We start from the raw sequence: 22,482 nt of genomic DNA on the forward strand, positions 1-22,482 counted from the left end.
GAGAGAGGAAGACAAATTGAGAGAAGTCTTAATATAAAAATGTTATGTATACTTTTAAACCTCTTCTATTTTGTTTTTCTGGGGTACTTTTTTATGCCATTGGTTAACATGAGGTAGTCCTGCTTGTACCATATAAAGAAAAAATAGAAACATAATATACACTAGTGACTTATTGTACCATGACTCCAGGATGTTGCTGCTACTTTTATTTAACGTGTTAAATCTAGTTTACAATCTTAACAACAATTGCACCACCTGAAAATCCATATTGGGACTTAAAAAAAATAGAAAAAAAAAGCAATAGAAAGAGGTACCTACCTTAAGTGTGTTATCTCCAGAAGATGTAACCATAAGTGGCTCTGAATGCAGACAATACATTCCACTCACAGAAGAATGGTGAGCATCCCGAACTTGGCACTGTATACGCTTTTTTTCTAAATCCCACAATACTATGTGTCCAGGAGCACTTCCTGTGACCATGATAGGATGGCCATCTGAATAATAATAATAATAATAATAATAATAATAATAATAATCCAAATATAATATTACCACTCATGTTACTATACATGTAATATATCAATAAAAAATAAATGATAATAAAATGTACTTAGCTTAATAACTCACTGCAGTTTTATGGCATTGTCAATCATTAAAAGTGTATGACTGACATCAAATATATATATATATATATATATATATATATACATACCTATAAATTTGGGTTTTTTGTGTACTGATATTCATATTAAAAACCCTTTTTTCTATTTATCAAAAAAGAAAATACAACTTTCTTACATATGGGTCTTGGAATTGCATTCATCTGCAAAAGATCAAAATAATTTGCATATCCATTTGACCATTCATTCTAATTCCCTTTTAGTTTTTTTCGGTTTTCTTATGGGATGATCATCTTTAATTAACTATTACGTGTAATTATATTCATGCAGATATTCTACATGATTTGAACTTGCGTAATATTCGTGTAAAAAGGGTATAGTAAACACAACCTTTTCCTATATATTTATGTATGCATATATATATTTGTTTAAAAAATCTTGCCACCAAACTCCTCTGTCAGTTTTTGGTCTACAGACATGAAACTTTATATATAGGGTATTCAAACCGATGTGAAACTTTATATTTGGGTTTTAGCCGGGGAAAAATTGGTGCAAAAGTGTGAAAATTTAAAAAATTAAATTTGCCAGATGAAGATCAAATGACAGCATTATGAATATGCATGTGTAACGTAATAACTATTGATTCATGTTTTAATTTTTAGCCTTGCAGCAAACATGTCTTCATAGCTCAGGCATTAACGTCAAAGGAAAAAGTAAATCGTAAGCAAAACATTTTGGTTTTGATTTTCAGTGGTGGCGCACGAGTCATTTTTTAAAAAACTTTTTAAATCATTACTATATATTGGGCCCAATATAATCTATATATATAAAAGCGAAAATGTATGTCTGTATGTATGTATGTATGTACGCTTTCCTCGATGTCCACAAAACGCTTCTTTCAGAGAAGCACTCGCTCGCTTCACAACTTCTTAAAACTTTTTATATCATCTATAAATTGTAATATCTCACACTTAACCATGGAGCTCGCCTGTCTATTTAATTTTATTGACTTTCAAACGTTAATTATTTGACATTTCCCGCATCGGCACGCGTTACATTCGGTTTTCGGTATAAACAAAAAGCGAAACTCGACTCTAATCACAGACCCACAGACAGTGGTCTCTAGAGAGCTAAGTAACGTTTGGTCAATGTCGACTTCATCATATCAGACAGTAGCTTGGGTTTTTAAAAACAAACAAACCGATTTATTGACCTCATTAAAAACTGTCCTGCACAAAATGCTAACTGCTGAATACCTATCGCCGTCACGTCAATCAAAAACGCGCACCTGTTTTTTTTTCACACTTTACTATTTTCCAACTGCGCGTCGTCGAGGCTTTGTTTTTTTTTTCACACTTTACTATTTTCCAACTGCGCGTCGTAAAGGCTTTGTTTTTTTTTTCACACTTTACTATTTTCCAACTGCGCGTCGTAAAGGCTTTGTTTTTTTTTTCACGGGAACCTGTTTTTTTTTCACACACACCTACAAACACCCGGGCAACACCGGGTACCCCTCGCTAGTATAATAATAAATATGAAATCTGCATTAATCAAAATATCATATTTAAGTGCATTTTACAACCAGGCAAAGCCGGGTAGCCTGCTAGAGTGTGTGTGTGTGTATATATATATAATATTAAATATCATGTCTGAGCATATTTTATGACTGGGCAATGCCTGGCAGCCTGCTAGTATATATATGTAATATGACATTAGGACAGTATTCAGGAGTGATTCAACTCTCCAGAAGCATCTTATGCGAGTCAAGCTCCCTACAACGAAAATCATGAGAGAGAGAAAGCAAAAAAGAGAGAGTGAGAGAGAGAAACAGGCGGTGACTATAAATCTCCCAAAGTAAATAACAAAAAAAAAAAAAAAGAGAGCAAGAGAGAGAATGCTAAATACACCCTCCCTTTATTGTATGCACGTAACATTGGACATTATAATTATGTACTCGTGTAGTTAAAATATAATGTCTATTTTTATTTAATACCATACACTTAAATAAAACATGTATTTGGTTACAACACAGACACAAAATCTAAATTATGATAAGGATTGTATATATTCCATCAAAAAGCATTTTGTCCTATATACCTGATCTAAAAGAAATTGTAGTGATTGCTCCCCAATTTTGAGAAAACTTTACAATGGTTTCATCAAACCGGATATTGTGTACAATGATGCGTCCATCTTCAAGTCCAACTGCAATCACATCAACGGCGGGAGCCTGGAACAAAGAAAACAGAGTATCATTTTAGATCAGTGAAAATCAACTTCATCTATTTCAGGGTGAAATAAAATTAGGAATATTATCTTAAGTCAATTTTATAAGAAGAAGGAAGTGTCTGTTTACCTTGAAAATAAGTTATAAAAAAAAAAAATTAAATCAAATTAAAACAAAAAAAAAAAAAACAAACAAATAAATTCTCCCCTCAAAAGTTCAACTTAAAGAAAAATCTAAAATAAATTTTTATAAAAAGGAAAATAACTGGATTTTATATTATTCGGGCTATTTAGACTACTGTTCTCATCTTGAATATTATTTTTGGGTTCCACTGTAAGACCATGTGTCACTCCCCTCGACAATCACCAATCCCAATGCTTGTGTGCTGTGGTTTTCTGTTAGTCTTCATCTTTCATTCCAACCATATTGTCTTTCACTTTTTTTTTTATTGATAATTGCCGAGGGTACGAACACTAGTTCACAAATGTATATTTGTGAATTAGTGTTCGTACCCTCAGCAAACACAAAAGCAACTCAAAACTCACCAGAAAGAACACCAACTCAGATACATTGTGTATAAATCAGCTGTTCTTTGTGTGCATGTACATGTGTGAGACACTGTCACAGAAAGGGACTCTAAGCGCAAGCATCTATATCTTAGTTAAGCTTCCGGTCTCATTAAAATCTAACTGAGAGAATTTCTTTATTGAGTTCATTCTCTCATATGCTTGATCTGATTTGTTCTTGTCTTATTACGACTCTACTCTACTCCAATCTCCACAAGCTGCAAACAACTGACTACTCAATATATTAACTTTGACCAGAAATCCTAAATACTTGGTTTTGTCCTAGAGTGACTGATAAATGGAAAACAACTCACCTTCTAAGTCACTCTCAGATGATTACCCGGAAATTGACCACCAACTTTGAGGTTTCCTCTTGCCATGAGAGACAAAATATTTTTCCTCCACCCATGCCCTCTTACCCTTCTTACTTCAGATAACTTTTGCTTTTCTGGTGTCATAGTCCTACTTGCATTTAATAACTTTTTTTCTGGTGAATCCAAAAAATAGTATCACCATATGTCACGACTTTAAATCACATTCCTTTCAGAATTTCTAATTATTTTACTCATTTTAGCATTATTTAGAACCTACAATAATTGATACCAAGTTATTAGAGGTTGAAAGATGACAATTTTATAGTGTTTTTATTGATAAATTTTCTTATTTTCTTATCTGGAGGGAAGTTCTTCTTAAGAATTTGGTAAAATTCTTTAGGTATGTTGATAAAAATGTGCATACTTATAAGATGGGTTTTTACGACTGTTTCTTTTTGATAGTATTACTATCAATTAATTGGAATAGAGAGTAGAGTTCTATTTAGGATTTGGATTAGTTTTATAAATATCATTTGTATTGTTTTTATTCATCTTTGGCCATGTTAGTATGGTCTCTTATAACATAATTTATCACTTTCCTATATCTCAACCTGACTGATGTTTCATGATGAGTTCAGTGCGGATTGTTTTTTTGTTTCTTGCATCATGGATGTATTTTTCTGATTAAGAATTTTCTGGTTTTCTGATGAATCCACGAAGAAAGATCTGGCATTAACATAAATATTGGTTATTCTTCCGCGAAGGAAATGGTTCCTAATTGTATTGAAGTTGGTACTTCTGCATACACTGACCATATCAACAGTTAATGTCAACTGCCGGAGTATGTTGAGTGCTGATCAAGTTGATCAGTCACAATAAAAAATGCCATTGGAAATTGAAGCAAACAGCTTGATAAATTGGAAGAAGAAGAAAAAAAAAATTATTTTATATTCATGCATGAAAATAGCAGACACAGTAGACTCTAAGATGAATCTAGATACATTGAAGAAAATAGTACAGACGCCTGAGCAATTTATTGACAAGAGACAATGTGCCTCGGAATTGCGGTGCACGACTTATACATAGAAATATTAATTTAAGAAAAGGGTGTATGTGAGCGATGCTTTCGTTTGAAGGTGCACTAATGCTCAATGCAGACAATGGGCCTCCTTGCGTATGGGAACATTGGAAATATCACAAATTTTGAAAAATATTTAATTCATTTGTGGGCACAGGACCACCACAAAATAATCTTCAGAGCGAATGTGGAATTGGGTTGGTGCACTCTGTTACCAACTGGAGGAACTTCATGAAAGACATTTGTCAGGATTATTTCTTTAGGAATCCTCAGCAGATTGGAGGTCCCGTGAACACAGTAGAAATCGACAAGTCTTTGTTTAACAGAAGAAAGCACAATGTTGAGAGACTCATTGAACTGCTCTAGGTCTTCAGAGGATATGACACCACCAACAAGAAGGGTTTCTTGATGACTGTACCAAATTACAATGCCAAAACCCTCCTTTCTATAATAAAAAATATCCGACTGTTGGAAAGCATACAACAAAGTTGGAGAAGAAGGATTCCATCACCTGACAGTAAACATAGTCTGAATTTTGTAGACTCCATAACGAAGGCTACAACTAATCATGCCGAAATGATATGGAAGGAGACCAAACAACGCAACAAGAAAGAATGCGGAACCAGCCAGGAGCTTCTCAATACATACCTAATTGAATTTATGTGGAGACAAAACTTTAAAAACAATCCGTCTCCATAATAAATCACATTGCAGAAAGTTGTTACCCGGTTGGGGAGCTTCCTTCCATCTTTTTCTACCTCATCTTCTCCCTCTTTGCTAGCAACGTCTGCCCTACAGTCAACCGAAAATATTTCTAAAGAAATATCCTATTCTTTAACGGGTTTTCTCCTACTAAGAAACAGCTATAAAACACATTGTTACACTAAAAAAGTCTAAAGTTTTCTAGAAAAAAGTCTAAAGTTTTCCAACAAATTCATTCATCTTTTGTAAAAAAATAAATTGAACACAAAATCTTTTAATTTCAATTTTTCTTGAAAAGAAAAAAAAATATCACATATTTTCTTAATAATTCTTATAAGTTTAAAAAAATTATTCATTAATCTCCTGGTAGATTTTTGCTATTATTTTGTATGTTCATCCCCCCACCCACCCCTTACACTTAATATGTAATAAATGTTGTTAATTTATTTCCCAGCGTTTTTTTACTTTGATCAGTGATCGGAATATTCCAGCAATTTACATCGGCTGTTGGTGAAGCCTGAGCCAATGTCATGGAAATCTAGGTCAGTATGTTCAAGAGTACCCTGAAGTTTTCTTCTTTTTTTTCTTCTTAAATAATTGATAAGGTGAACGAAATCAGTCTTTAGAATGTTTCTTATAATGCTCTGTTATTATATGTTAACAATTATCAAGCTTCTACTTTAAAAATATTTTGGTAAATATAAAGAATAGAGATATAAACAAAAACACAAACAAATGAGATGTGTGTGTGTATATATATATATATATATATATATATATATATACACACACACACACACACTTTATATTAGCATAAAAAAAAATGGTTACCTGTTGAAGAACGGTAATTTTGGATTTCCATCCAGAAAAGTTGTAAATAAGTTTATTAGTCTTCAGATTCCAAAGTTGCAAAGTTCCTTGTTTGCTTCCAAATAGAATCTTGTTTAAATATGTGACGGGATGAACCAGGGATGTCACTTGGAAAGTCTCATTGGAAAATTCAATTTCCAAATATAACTCTGCAAACAAAGCATGTAAAAAAAATGAAACAATTTAGAATCTTTCAAAAAAAAAAAAAAAGTCTGGACTTTTAAAAAAATCTATAACCCTATTGCATGATCAGCAGTCAGAAATTCCATCCCTTTATTATTATATTCCCCTTGAAAGTATAAGTAAGTATAAAGTTGATATATTTTTGTATTCACATTATCAACTGCAGAGAGTGCTCAATTCATTACGAAGTCTTACACTCATTTTAGGTGTAAGTCTGTTTATAGAGATTGGATAAATAATCTTATGAATATGGTTGTTGATATAATGGTGCTCAATAATGAATAAAGCCATATATCTAAGTGCTTGTCCAGAATTCCCCCATATTAAAAATTAAAATAAAGAAAAATCCGTAGGTTGTACGTACCTGTGATGTAAAAAAAATATTGTAATTGCGTTGAAAATTAAATTAAGTTCAAATCTATCAAACTAAAAAAAACAATACTTTTCAAAAGTGTGCAATATGTATGTAGTGCTATTATAAGTGAAATTTTATATACGTCAGGAAAACCCTACGCATCAGTAGTTCAACAACATAAAATGATTAAATGAAAGATCAATATACTGTATAAATCAATAAAAAAAAACTTTCATCTAATTAGTTCTGTGCTGCAATTTGTCACATAACCCATAGATATATAAATCATTACACATGCAACATTTCTGCTAGATCAAACAACTGCAACAAGGGCATTATTACTTATGCTAGTTACATGTCACAGAATAGATTTTGTAATCTTATTAAATTTACTTATATTATTATTATTAATATTTATATATATATATTATATTATATTATATTATTGTTCTACATTTCGTTATTGGGAAAGTGCTATTTTCTACCGGAGAGCCATGTATTTCACAGCTGTCCTGTTTTTAAATCTCTGAAACAGCTACATGGTAGACAGCCGAGGATCCTCATTTTTCTATTTAAAAAAATTTTTAGTTAAGGTTTTCTTTCTATTTTTTATCCTTATAAAGAAAAGAAAAAGTGAGGGAAAAAATGTTAGCAAAAGGAATATATAGATAAAAATCTGATTTTGCTGGTCAGCGCTATTTTTTTGAAAATGGTAGTTATAAAAGTTTTTGAAAATCCGTTCACCATTTTATGATTTGACCTGGCCATGGAAGCACCATTTACAAAATTCTATATCAAGCTATTTTCTATTTTTTCTCCATTTGAAGCCTATGTCCTTAATTTAAGAACTTACATGCTTCTCTACGCTTTAACATCTATGTTCCATGGAATGGATTTTACCCCCACTTTTCAACACAAGACTCATCTACAAGAATATATCATTTTTTCTTTTATCTCTGGATATTTTTAAAGAGACTCGAAAGAACACCTTTTTGAATCTATTATTGGAACTACCCAATACGAACATCATACTCTCACCGGATTTCTGCAACACTAATTATTGGACATTGCTGAGTATTTTTTATTTTCCTAAAAACTTTAATAACTACTGTTTCAAAAATTTTGCTAACCAACAAAATCAGATTTTTATCTATATATTCCTTTTGCTAACGTTTCTTCCTCTGAGAAGAAGAGCCTATCTTTAAAACTCCATGGAATAAGGAATTTTTCTCACTTTTTCTTGTATTCCTTATTTTGAATAAAATATTGTGAACTTAATTCTATAATTCTATTGCTTATACTAGGCTCTATCACTGATATTGAGGCTTTTTAAATCTGGATAAGTTTATAATTCTATAAATATATTTCTCTATATTTATAATTCATCTCTTTCGAAATTAAGTTTTTTTTATTAACCTTTTCTTTAATTCCGAAATTTTCTTCTATTATATATATATATATATATATATGTTTAAAGAAAAAATAGAAAAAACCGAATGAAATTATTAAAAAAATCAACGTTTCATCCTTGTCTCAGAGGACATCTTCAGGATAATTGAAATAAAAATGTGATAAAAGAAAAAGTCATAGATCGTGCGAAAAAAGACAGTTTTTTAAAATCCAACCCATGTCGGGAAAGGACGAATATGTGTGCGTATGGGAAGGTTGTTTGATGTCTATATATACAATTTTAAAATGCATTTAAAATAAATATGTACATTTTTTTTTTTTTTTTTTTTTTTTTCTTCTGCGAAACTACTCATTTTCCTGAAACATTCAAAGAAAAACGGCTAGCCAGGATCCACCCTGATACCTTGCTCTTTGATTATTATTTTCCCTATGCGATACCTCACTATTAAACAGACATCTTTTCATTCTCACTATTAAACAGATACCTCACTATTAAACAGACATCTTTTCATTCCCACCCACACCAAAAATACAAAAATCTACGACACTCTTAATAGACTTGGTTTTCACCTGATACAAACAACTTCCTCAACCATAAAACAGACATTAAAAACTACCAAGCACTCTCCCAAAACCCTCACATCCGATGCCGGTATATATTCCATCCCATGTAACAACTGTCAAAACTCATCACTGATAGAACCTACTTTCAATTTAATAATTCTTACTATAGACAGAAATTTGGACTCCCTATGGGTAACCCCCTTAGTGGTGTACTAGCCTGCTTATTCTTAGAATTCTTAGAAACCAACTCTTTTAAACACAGACTTCCTAAAAACTCCACATATTTTAGATATATAGATGACATTCTTATTTTTCTCCCTAAAAACACACAAATAGAACAAATTAGAAATAAATTAAATTCAGTGGAACCATCTATAAATTTTACACATGAATCCGAACAAGACCACTCCCTAGCTTTTCTAGACATATTCCTCATCAGATCAGAAACTGATCTGAGTTTCAAAGTACATAGAAAGACCACACACAAAAACGACTATATTCATTACTACTCACACCACAATGATAAAATAAAGACGGGCATGATTATAGGGTTTTTCTTACGTGCCTTTAGAATATGCAGTCCCCAATATCTTAATGATGAATTTCAATATATTACGAATGTTTTAAGAAAACTACAGTATCCATCCTATTTCATTTCTTACGCAAAGAAAAAAGCTACGAAAATACACTATAACATAAACACACAGAAAAATAAAACAGATACCTCACTATTAAACAGACATCTTTTCATTCCCACCCACACCAAAAATACAAAAATCTACGACACTCTTAATAGACTTGGTTTTCACCTGATACAAACAACTTCCTCAACCATAAAACAGACATTAAAAACTACCAAGCACTCTCCCAAAACCCTCACATCCGATGCCGGTATATATTCCATCCCATGTAACAACTGTCAACAAGCGTACATAGGTGAAACACAACGAAAATTGAAATTAAGACTTAACGAGCACAGAAGAGATATGAGGAATGGTAGCGCCCTAAATGCACTCTTTTGCCATTGTGCAGAACACGATCACTCATTTAATTTAGATCAAGCGAAAATTATTAAATACGTGATAGATAGAGCTAAAAGAAGACTTTTAGAATCAGCACTAATTTTGAATACTAATACTATTACACAAAGAAAAGGCTTCTACCATTTAACCCCTAGCATAGGGAAAATAATAATCAAAGAGCAAGGTATCAGGGTGGATCCTGGCTAGCCGTTTTTCTTTGAATGTTTCAGGAAAATGAGTAGTTTCGCAGAAGAAAAAAAAAAAAAAAAAAAAAAAAAAAAAATGTACATATTTATTTTAAATGCATTTTAAAATTGTATATATAGACATCAAACAACCTTCCCATACGCACACATATTCGTCCTTTCCCAACATGGGTTGGATTTTAAAAAACTGTCTTTTTTCGCACGATCTATGACTTTTTCTTTTATCACATTTTTATTTCAATTATCCTGAAGATGTCCTCTGAGACAAGGACGAAACGTTGATTTTTTAATAATTTCATTCGGTTTTTTCTATTTTTTCTTTAAACATAACGTCAACCACCGCTGGTACATTTTTTCATTCCTTATACATATATATATATATATGCAAAATACTCCAGTAACAGATTACTCTTTATATATATATATATATATATATATATATATATATAGCTTTTATGTCTCAATACGGAACAGGATTAATGTTTTTATTGCCTAATTTTTACTGCATAATTTAACAAAATAAATTGGATAGGTTTTAAACTTGGTTTAGCCGATTTCACAGTTTATGCTAACTGTATTCTTATTTTTTATAAATAAAATGAAAAATACAAATAAAAATTCTACTTGTTGTTTTGAGGTGTCAAATTTTGACAAAATTACCTTCATAGATTCAAAACTTTTTTACCTGAAGCTGAAAAATAGGATGTCCGGTTTTATGCTTTTACTTACATCGTTGCTACAGCATAATTTAACATTACAGACCTGATAGGAATTGAGCTCTCTTTAGCCAATTTTATTGTCTACATCTGCTCTCTATGTGATCCAATCCAACTCTGTGGATTAGACTACACGGAGAGCAGGCATAACAGTTTGCCTGGTGCTAATCTGGAATACTCACAATATCTTAATTGCCAAAATTGAATGATGATGATTTTGTCGATAACAACTACCCTATCCCCTACATAGCAAATGAAAAAGGTTTAAAAGATTTTTTATGTAAGAGTGGTCTAGATACATAATGCCTGTAGGATCAATCCCATTTACACACACACACAGCACCAGTCAAAATGAAAACATGTATTCGATTTTGGTTCTTATCTAAAATTCTTTCTATACTTGAAAAACAAAAATTTTTAAAAATCTGTATGATGTATGTATCCATGACAAAACAAAAATATCACATTCCAAAATTGATCAAGTAGTTTTATTTTTATAAAGAAAATCATTTTAAAGTGATTAATGGGAATCCGAAGATCTTAAAACAAAAATCTTCCTAGCTTAGATTATTGTTGCATTATCTCCCTTGCTTCTTTGAGATGTTGACAAGAGAGTCATACTTATAAAATTTGATTTTCTTATTTAAATATAAAACGACTTGATCAATTTACAATATTTTTATTATATGATATTTTTGCCTTGCCATGGGTACATACAGCATACAGATTTTTCTTTATTTTGGCTTTTTAATATAGGAGGAATTCTGGACATGAACCTTAAATTCTCCTTACAGACAAAACAACTCTTCTACCCAACACATTCCTTAGACTCTTTAATATTTTAAAGCAAAAAGTAAAAAAAAATATATGGTGCTTCTATATTATAATAATGAAAAAAAAAAAAAATAAAATAAAAAATACTGAATTTTGTAATTGCCAAGACTCAAATAGTAACATATCCAAAAATTACAGAAAACGATAAAGGTAGAAAAATAATTATTAATGAAAAAAAGAAATTAATAGAAGGAAGCGAAATCACTATATTACTCTTACTAAAAAAAAAAAAAAAAAAGAGATAAGTTGACAGGGGAGATAATTAAGTTCTGTTGCTTATGTTACGTGATGATTTGTAATTAAAAATTTCGGACAAAATTTATTCACCAATAACATCCAGTGTGACCGCACCTGAAGATGGTCAGAGGTTACATTGGCCGAAACGTTGTGAAAAAACAACCAAGATGAGAATAATAGTTCAAATAATACAAAATAATAATTATAAACCCTCATCACAAAAATATACATTCATCATATCGAAAAAAACGGAAAGGACCCGGATTTATTAATAACAAAATTAAAAAAAGACTTGGCGCTATTTGCGTTTTAAATCTCTAATAGCTGTGTTCATTGGGAAAGCAAATAAACCAAATATTTTTTTCACTATTCACCAATAAAATCCAGTATGAATGCACCTAAACATGGTCGGAGGTTACATCAGCCGAAACGTTGTGAAAAAAAATAAGCAAGATGAGAATAATAGTCCAAATAATACAAAAAAAACAAAAAAACAAAAAAAAACCTTATTCCCCTTATAAACTTTATCAAAAACAGTTTTTCATTAATAATTATTTTTCTACCAAATATTTTCCTTAAGTTTTGGATATGTTACTATTTGCGACATGACAATTATGTAGGTACCATTTGTTTTACATGAAATTCAATATTTTTTTGTTATCTATATATATAAAAGGCAAAATGTGTGTGATCATTTCGTGTATGTCTTCAAAAGGCTTTTCTCGCACACGCTCCCGGGGTCGTTACTATCACTTAAAACTGTGTATATAGGTCCTATATAATAATATCTAGGAATTAGGAAAGCACGTAGCGTATAGATTTATTTACGTCGATTTTTACAAAATTATTGCTATTTTGGCTTCTCGCGTGTTGATTGGGCTTTTTAGTATAAATAAAGTGAAACTAAAATGACGTCTTCGGCATTGTGCCGGGAAAAACGTCCAGAAGCAATCAGCTTTGATCAGTTGCTATTTAATCTGGACAATTGGGAGTGGCTTTCCCCCTCCCCAACATCTGTTGGGGGAAGAAAATTTGGGTAAACAAACCCAAACACAGCGTGACTTCTATTTGACCTTCTTAATTAGGTCAAATGGAAGCAGTAGAGTTAACTTTTATTGCGCACGCCTGTTTTTATAGTTAAATAACCTGATTAACGTTGTCTGTCGACGTGGCTCAATGGTTAACTTAGCACGGTTTTTTTTCACACATTAATTTCCAACTCAAGGGTACGGGTTCGATCCTCATACACTCACCTACCAAAACATTTTTTATCCACCTCCGCGTCTAAGCTTCCGGGTTCAATCCCTCCTCCCGACCAAACGTTTTTTTTTTATTACTTCGCTTATTCTTTAGTTTACCCCCCCCCCCCTACACAGGTTTATTTATGCCATTTTTTTCCCGTTTTGGTTTTGGATTTTTTTTTACATCGTCTTTTTTATAATATTTAAGCAGGATTATTAATTATTCCCCCCTCAATACACACGCCTACAAACACCCGGGCAACGCCGAGTACCCCCCCCCCCTAGTATATAATAAGAGCAAAAATGTATGTTCGCTTTTTGTGTCTGTCCAAGAAAAGCTTTTTTCAGAGAAGCGATCGGTCGCCTAACAACTTTTTAAAACTTTTTATATCACATGTAAATCGTGATATCTCAGAGTCAACAACGGAGCTCGCCTGTTTATTTAATTTGTTCGACTTCGGGAAGATAAATATTCGATAGTTTTCGCTCGCCGCATGTAGGTTAAGCCTTTTCCTATAATGTTTCTCCCTACCCCGCAATGTCTTGAGGGGGGGGGAAAAAAAAAAAAAAGCATTCCCGCACTAAATGAAATGCTACCCCACAGTCAAAAGTTGACCTCATTAAGTCATTAAAACGTGCACCTGCCAATTTAAGTAATTAAATAAATTCAAACGTGTTTCTGTCAGTATGTCGCAGTGGCGCAATAATTAACGTTGCACATTTTTGTTTTTCACACTTTAATTTCCAACTTTGCCTCAAGGGTTCGGGTTCGAACCTCATACTTACCTACCAAAACTTGTTTTTATTTTAACCCCCCCCCCCCACTCCCGGAGTTTTGATTTACCCAAAATCACACACACCTCCAAACACCCGGGCAATGCCGGGTACCCCCCCGCTAGTTATAATATAGAAGCACCAAATATATACATGAATAAAAATCCTACCTGCTGTTTTGATGTGCCAAATTTTGACAAAATTATCTTCGTCAACGGATATGAGATGATTAGCGAATGGAAGTAAAAGGTGAATGTTGCTTTGATGGCCTTCATAGGTTCGGATAACCTGACAAAAAGAACAAGAAGAAAATGGCATAGCAATTAGTCCTATAAGCATGACAATGTTTTTCAAAGAGATTCGATGATTGAATAGCTTTGTAAGGATAGGAGTTAGTTCCAGCAACACATTCTTAAGCACAACGAATGAAATGTCTTGTTGATATCAAGGTTCTTGATAAGTTTGCCAACATTTCAGATAGAAAAGAATATTATTTGAAGTATTTTCAGTCACAGAGGGGGAATTCTAGAAGTATATAGTCCTGATGGAATTTGAAACAAAGTTCTTTGCAAAAATTTTGGCTTTCTCAGATGCTACCAAAATCACCTTTGATCCATAAAGTGATGGCTGGAATAGAAAATGCAGTGCTTATCTTGTTTTATCCCAATTATAATCGCACAAAAACTTTTATGATGTATATTCCTAAAAAAAAAAAATAAAAATAGTCTGTACACTAAAATTTATATGAATTCATCCAGTAAGCCAGTATTTTTGTTTTTATAAAATTAAATTTGACCAGCAGATGATTTCTAACCAGTATTATTATGATTGTGTTTGAATTATGTCCCTTGATTGTTGACGTTAATGTAAGTATTCTGCTGTTAAAATGCCTTGTTAAAAAAAAAAAAAAAAAAAAAAAAAAAAAAAAAATACTTGATCAATTAAATTCGTAATTTTTGGTATACTGTCTTTTTTTCAAACCTAACATGAATGTACATAATCGATTTCTATGCCATTTTGTTTATTTGCAGTTTTTAATATTGGAGTAAAACTAAATAAGCACTGAAGATTTATATTTATTCAGTACCATGTTTTTTATTCACCAAAACTCACGGAAAACAGGCCTCTGCTCAGTAACTCTGGATTTAACAGATTAAGCATAGAACTCTTTAGATTTTCTATAAATATTTGAAGCAGTTGTGAGCTGTTTTGAAGGCTTGGGTGTCAGGGCATCTATTCCGTTGACAGCAATTGAAAGGTGCTTCTTTGTTATGAGAGTAAAATTTTAAAATAAAACTACTTAATTTATCTGATTTTTAGAATATGATATAATACAGATCTTTATTTTTGTTTTTTCACAGGGAGGGGAGAATTCTGGACAATGGCAACAAGCAATTATTTTTTAAAAAGAATTTTAATCTTGCTATCCGCAATAACTATACAGAAAAACTAGACATTTGGAAGAATACTGTACTGATTTCGGTTCATACTACATGATTGAGATCTAAGGAATAATGAGAATAAAGAAAATATATTCATTCCAAACAAAATGGTGCTTTTGTTTTTTAGATATAATTATTTTAGTACAACTACCTCGAAATTGTGAATATTGATATGTAAATTGATCAAATACTTTTATAAAGAAAACCATTTTTAAGTGAATTTTAATTTTTCCTCCCCATGTTAAGAAGGGCTTTCTAAAATGTCACAAGCTTGAATTTTTTTGGAGTAATCTCCCTTATTCCTTCAGCTTGTTTTCAAGATGGTACCATGAAATTGTCGCTCATCCTTTGATTTTCTGATTTAAAAATAAAATTACTTGATCAATTTATGTGATTTTTGGTGTATGACATTCTTTTCATCACAAGTAAGTACACTGTACAGATTTTTCTTTATTTTTCTTTTTTTAGGAGAGAGAATTTTGGACAATCACTGGTTTTAAAAAAAATTTTTTTTTTAAGTAAAATTGAAGATAAAGATAAAAAGAGAGGGAGAGAGAATAAAGTTTTTTTTTATTATTATTATTGTTAATAAATGTTAGTAATGGTAAAATACTTTTTGTAAACATTTAAAAAAAAAAAAAAATCCCTCACCTGTTTACCCCGATGAAAGGCACGGATAACATTTTTACTAGCAGTGAACACTTGGCGATCATTAGCAGCAAGGCATGTGATCTCATCTTCATGTCGGTCACCTGAAAAGAGTTTTTTGAAAATAATTTTATTTTGAAATAACCTTGTCAATTTTATAATGAAGTTCAAGATAAATTTTATTTCTTCTTTTACTCGTTTTCACTCCAAACATATTGCCACTTGAACATAAAGAGTTACTATTTGGGATCATGCCTAACAAGGGACTGTGGAGAGTTGAACAGCAAGATGTCTGTTCACTTTATACTTAAACTTCTGTAGCTTAATACAATCAGGGAAGCAGGAAACGGAGAAAATTCCAAAGTCTAACAGTTTGAGGGAGGAAACAGATTGGAAGGTTGTCCAGCATCTAAGGACCTCTACAATGAAGAGGTGAGATTTTGGTCCTTGTTGAGTCAATTGGGAGTATTATGTCGCGGCACAAATATTATTAATTTGTCAGAGCATATTCCATTCAAACACTTGTAAAACAGGCACAGGGATACAACATTATTTTAAACGAACACACAATCAATAAACCTGTGATGGTGGACCACTTTTTGGTGTTTTCTTTCTTTGACATCGGATGACTTCCTCAAAACTGCAAGCATGAAGAGGGGAAATATGCTTATGGTAACCAAATGCGTTCTTAGCATTCAGTCAAATAAAAGATGATACATGTTCCCAAACACTACTAAAATGTACCAAGTTTATGAGGTACTTGATGTTAATTTGAAAAATAAAATTACTGGTGTGAATAGGACCACCTTTATTAGAAGTTTAAAAATCACTGTAAAGAAAAGCATGAAGAATGTTTTCATCAATATATGTATAAGAGATGAAGTTACCCTACTCATGCATACATTTTTTTTTTTTTTTTTTTTACAAGTTCTGCATTCATCTTTTTTGCAGATTGTTATTATCATCTTCATAGTTGTTGTTTCACCACGTTTCAGCCAACTCATCCTCTGGCCTTCTTCAGGTGATTAACTGCGACAGGATAGGAGTACTGAATCTCGTAACTTATCCCCAGTAATTACTGCCTTCCATAGTTGTTGTTGTCTCAACACATTTTTGGCCAACTAATCTTCTGGCCTGCTTAGGTAGGATTGAAACTGCTATCTTCAGACAATGCTCAATTAGAACCATAGAGACTCAATGTCTTTATCCACTATGCCATGGCCCCCTTCCCGAATCAAGCAGGCCAAAGGATTAGTTGGCCAAAAATGTGGTGGGACAACAACAAGGCAGTAATTACAAAGGATAAGTTACAAGAGTCAGCATTCTATCCCGTCACGGTTAATCACCTGAAGAAGGCCAGAGAATGAGTGGTTGAAACGCAGATATAAGAACAACAACTATGAAGATGAGGATAACAGTTTGCAAAAAGAATGAATGCACAGATTATAGAAGTCTCATCTCAAAGGATTCCAAAAATAAAAATAAGAAAAAGTTCTGTTAAAAAGATCAATATCATTTGGTAACACACAGGGAAAACATACTTGTCAGAAATGTCACATGTCAACCAAATCATATAAGGTCACAAATGTGGGACAAATGTAAAATGAACTAATACAATGTTTAAACAGTCACACTTGGAACATTAGAAAAAAACAACAACATTGTACATGGTACAACAGAAATACCTCCCACACTTTAAACTTTCAACTATATGTTGCTAATGAACTTATGCAAGTGCCAATGATGTTTTCATTTAGCTAATAACTTGTGATTTTTTTTCAAGTATCATCAAGCAATCTGGTTTAGACTGGTGCACATCGTGCTTTTATTGTAGAAGTGTTTTTGAAGAATGGTGACTCTATAACCACAACACAGAAAGTTTTCCAAGTTCGTTACAAGTTAGGACGGCATGATGCTGTTCCAGATAGAAAATCAATACAGCTATGCGTTGCAAATTTCAGAGTTACAGGTTTGGCATTTAAAAGAAAGCCACCTGGAAGGTCTCAATGTGCTCAAACGCCAGACAGTATTCAAGCTGAGAGACTTTCTGTTATTCAGTCTCCTACACGTTCAGCTCGCAAACATGTTTTGGCCTTGGAATTATCTGATCAGTCAGAAGAATTCTACACACTGATATGCAGTTCCATCCATACTATGATTTAATTTTATTGCTCAGAAACTGATTGATTATTTAATTATTGATTGTTAAGAAACTGCACGAGTGCAACTGGGAGGACCGCATGTCAAAATGCCGGAGATATTTCTGCTGCCCCCTGTACAACGCTTGAAACATAAAAAAAAAAAAAAATCAACTACCTCATTTTTGGATTCTGTCTAAGAGGAACAGACTCGTAGTTGGGGTACCAACCAAGCTGGGGCAACAATACTTCAAGCAAGTAACCTTGTAAAGATACAGGATACTTAGCAAATGCAAGAAATTTCAGTTTTTATTTAGAATTCAACCTAATTAAAAGAACAAAAATACAGAAAAATCTTTATGATGTACATGCTAATCACAGAACGGACATGTCATATTCCAAAAACCATATAAACTAATCCAGTTTTATTTTTATTAAAAAAAATCATTATTAAACAATTAATGGGAATTTTGCGGCAATATTACTTAAAACTAGTAACTATGACTTATTGTTGAGTTATTTCCCATTGATTCTTAACATTTTTAAATAATAGTAGACAAGATAGTTACTTCTCAAATACTCATAAAATTTGATTTTCTAGTTAAAAATAAAACTACTTGATTAATTTATGTGATTTTTGGAATACAACTTTGTTCCGTGATGAGTACATGCATCAAAGATTTTTCAGTATTTTTTAAATTAAATTGAATTCTAAATAAGAATAAAAGTTTTCTAGCTCAATAGAGGGAGCCCACTTTCTTTTCAAATATCATGTGTGCCCGAGAGGTTGCAGTATTGTGAAATAGTGTCAGTTGTGTATTACTTGTTTGGATCAACCTATTGTTCTCATCTTGAGGTTGCAGTATTGTGAAATAGTGTCAGTTGTGTATTACTTGTTTGGATCAACCTATTGTTCTCATCTTGAGTGTTATTTGTGCAACGTTTCGGTCAGTGTAGCTTCCGACCTTCAAGATGAGAACAATAGTCCGATCAGAACAAGTAATACAAACAATCATCCTTCATCCAAAAAATTCAGAACTGCAGTGTCAGTTGTGCCGACGAGTACTTTTTTCTTTTTTGCAAGTTAATTTTTTTTTTAATTTCAGCTTACTAAAAAAGTTCTGATAAATGATTCCCAGATTAAGTGACAGTAATGTGAACCTTGAACTTTGTCACAAAAGATGTGGTTCTTGTCCAGAATTCACCCTATATTAAAAAAAAAACAACAAAGAAAAATCTGTATATCTAATGAAACAAAAATATCATATTCTAAAAATCATTAAATTGATCAAGTAGTTTTCTTTTTAGATAAGAAAATCAAATTTGGTAAAAAGTGAATGCCTTACACACCATTTTGGAAAAAAAATGTCAAGAAACAAAGGGAGATAACTCAACAATAATTCATATAAGCTTCATGATGTAATGTCTATGAATTCCCATTAAATGTTTAAAAATAATTTTCTTTATAAAAATAAAACTACCTGATCCATTTTCACGAATTTTAGAATATGATATTTTTATTTTGTCACAGATATGTTAATCATACTAATTTTTCTTTGTTTTTGTTTTTTTAATAAAGGGGGAATTCTGGACAAGGCTCAAAGATGTCAATCTTTCAGATAGTTAATCTTCCACAAGTTGTATGTTGCACCCCACACTAACACTATTATTAACATTTACAAATATCATTTTAAAAAGTATTCAATACTTACTAATATCGGTGATGCCAAGCTTTGAACACTGCATATGAAAAAAAAAAATAAATAAATAAATTCAAATAGAAATCAGCAAATCACATGACTGAATTAACATTGGGTTTGAAACCAGATTTGTTTTTATTTTTATTTTTTACAATCATGCAAACTACAGCATCTACAGTGTGTTTAGCATAAATTTAAAAACACACACACACACACAAAATAATATGCAGGTAAATAGAAAAGTAACTATTATTCCTTTAATAAGTGAGAATCTCAATCTATATACGCAACGAATTTTTGATCTAAGCATTTGAAATTAGTTAAATTAACATTGGATTTGAAACCAGATTTTTTTTTTTTTTTTTTTTTTTTTTTTACAATCATGCAAAATACATCTACAATGTGTTTAGCATAAATAAAAAAAAAAAAACATAAAATAATATGCAGGTAGATAGAAAAATAACTCTTATTCCTTGAATATATATATATATATATATATATATATATATATATATATATATATATATATATATATATATGGCTATACCCGTGCCCCTCCTGTTGCTAACTCTGCCAGCACACTCATGTTTTCTATACTTCACACTGAGGAAGATCGAAGGATCGGGCAAAAATTATGTGCTTTTGAAGGAAACATTCTTGTTTTTTTCAAAAGACTTTTTGTATTCCTACATGTCAACATGCAGGAAATAAATACAGAAAAGATATAAACATTTATATATTTTTCGTATTGATTTTTTTTATTCATATATATATATATATATATATATATATGAGAATGTGTATCTGTGAAGACAACTCTCAAGCTATATACTCAACCAATTTTTGATCTATAGACTTGAAATTAGATATATAGAGTATTCAGACAGATAGAAAACTTTTTAATCAGATTTCATCCAGATAAAAAGGGCTGCTAAGAGGTTGAAATTGAAAAATCAGTACATGGGGGAGGGGTGTCATAGGATTTTTGTTTGTCAACTGTTTCACAACTGCACATGTGGGAATCATTGACATGACAGCTTCCTTACGTTAAGAATAAGTAGGTTTGAAAACACCTTTAAAGATTGTGGTAATCTGGCCTAATGTTTATCGCACTTGACTCACTGACTCTAGGTCTTGGTTTCGATCTCAGCTCATAGGTACATGCAAAATGAATACTGATGCTCAAAATGAATAAACATTTACTTAAAAATTCACCAAAAATCAAGAAATCAACCAATTTTAATGAAATTTTCAGTATTTATCAAATAATGATTGCGGAATATATTTTATTTAAATCTTAGTGAAAATGTATTATTTTGTTTAAACAAAAAATACCTTTACTAAAGTCATGATTTTCAGTAGTAAATAAAAAATGCAAGAATTTATTTTTGCTTTTTTTATGTAAATAAAGCATCGTAATTTGTAACAATAGATACTGTTAGAAACTGGCTCAATATATGTTACCATGACATGCTGACATATAATCGGTGTTTTTTTTTAAACAGTATTTTGTATATTTCTTTTATTTTTAACTCCTTTTCCCAAACTTACCGTGTCAAAGAGAGAGTTGGGCGCCATTTGTAATTTTCCAATACATCGGTAAACACGGTATGTTTTTCGAGCTGAATAAACATGTTACATTAAATAAAAACACGAGAAAATTATCCAGTTAGGTGGAAAAGTAGCTTAACTTGCCTTTGATGACATTTATTTGTTACATATTTGTTTTTTGATAAGTTCTTCGAACCTATATGTACAGTTGTGTATCAGAAATTTAGAGGAATCTTTGACACCCCTAACAGAAAACTGCGAATAAAATATAAAAAAACTCGTAATTTCTCTTTTTAAAGTGGGTTGTTTATTTTCTGTATGGAATATACTTCCAAAATTAACTATTAAAGTTGTTTAAAAATTAATAGAAATATTATTTTTTTATAAAACAGTGTTTACAAAATGTTTACAAAATGCTGGCGTGCCTTCATGCAGCCATTTTTTCACGTAATAAAATCAATAGAATTTTACGAGTTAAATATTTTTCAATTTTTAAACTTTAAAAATTTATCAAAATTTTTCTATTGGTTCAATTTTTATGATATTTTTAGGGTTAATGTGAAATTTTATGCTCTTTTCAATAAACCAAATATAATATTTTAGAGAAACGTTTTTTTTTCAAATTCACCCCCCCCATTTTGAAATGTCTATTAAAATTTTAATAATTTATGTGCCAAAGTTTGATATATCACAAATTGAAGATAAAAGATCAATAAAGAAAATATTCTAATTTAAAACAAAAAAAAAATAGTTTTTTGGAAATTTACCTGTAAAGTCCAAAGTGTTAAACCTTTTTTTTTTTTTTTTTAAAAAAACCACGTTGATCTTTTTTTTTTTTCAATGAAAGCTCATGTCATGCTTACATCATCATGTAAATACCAGATGCTGACGGCAAATTTTTCTATTTCATTGAATGTTTTCTTTTTTTAAGTATTTAAAAAAATTTATTCGATAAAGAAGTATTAAAATATATCAATCAAACACTCGTGTATTTCATTAAAAGAATTTAAAAAAAAAAAAAAGAAAAAAAAAAATCGATGAAGCGGATTTTTTGCTCTAGGGGAAAAACTTATAAGTGAATGTG

General features: G+C 31.3%; 1 protein-coding gene across 2 annotated transcripts in view; it reads right to left on the reverse strand.

The window, feature by feature from the left end:
- The window catches only part of LOC145296774 (WD repeat-containing protein 36-like), a 62,258-nt gene that overhangs the window by 36,237 nt on the left and 3,539 nt on the right, over positions 1-22,482 (reverse strand). Inside the window, exons 1-7 of one of the 2 annotated variants that reach the window (XM_080142831.1) lie at positions 21,399-21,440; positions 19,860-19,887; positions 16,013-16,113; positions 14,090-14,207; positions 6,339-6,526; positions 2,718-2,850; positions 319-494 (exon numbers count right to left, since the gene is read on the reverse strand). In XM_080142831.1, coding sequence (XP_079998957.1) covers positions 319-494; positions 2,718-2,850; positions 6,339-6,526; positions 14,090-14,207; positions 16,013-16,113; positions 19,860-19,887; positions 21,399-21,425 — 771 coding nt within the window. In that variant the 5' untranslated portion in view covers positions 21,426-21,440. Of the gene's footprint in view, positions 1-318; positions 495-2,717; positions 2,851-6,338; positions 6,527-14,089; positions 14,208-16,012; positions 16,114-19,859; positions 19,888-21,398; positions 21,441-22,482 lie in introns of those variants that run through there. The other variant, XM_080142830.1, reaches the window with a different exon arrangement.

This window comes from Euprymna scolopes, chromosome 17 (genome assembly GCF_053919585.1).
Source record: "Euprymna scolopes isolate OS-2025 chromosome 17, ASM5391958v1, whole genome shotgun sequence".
Taxonomy (NCBI): Eukaryota; Metazoa; Mollusca; class Cephalopoda; order Sepiida; family Sepiolidae; genus Euprymna; species Euprymna scolopes.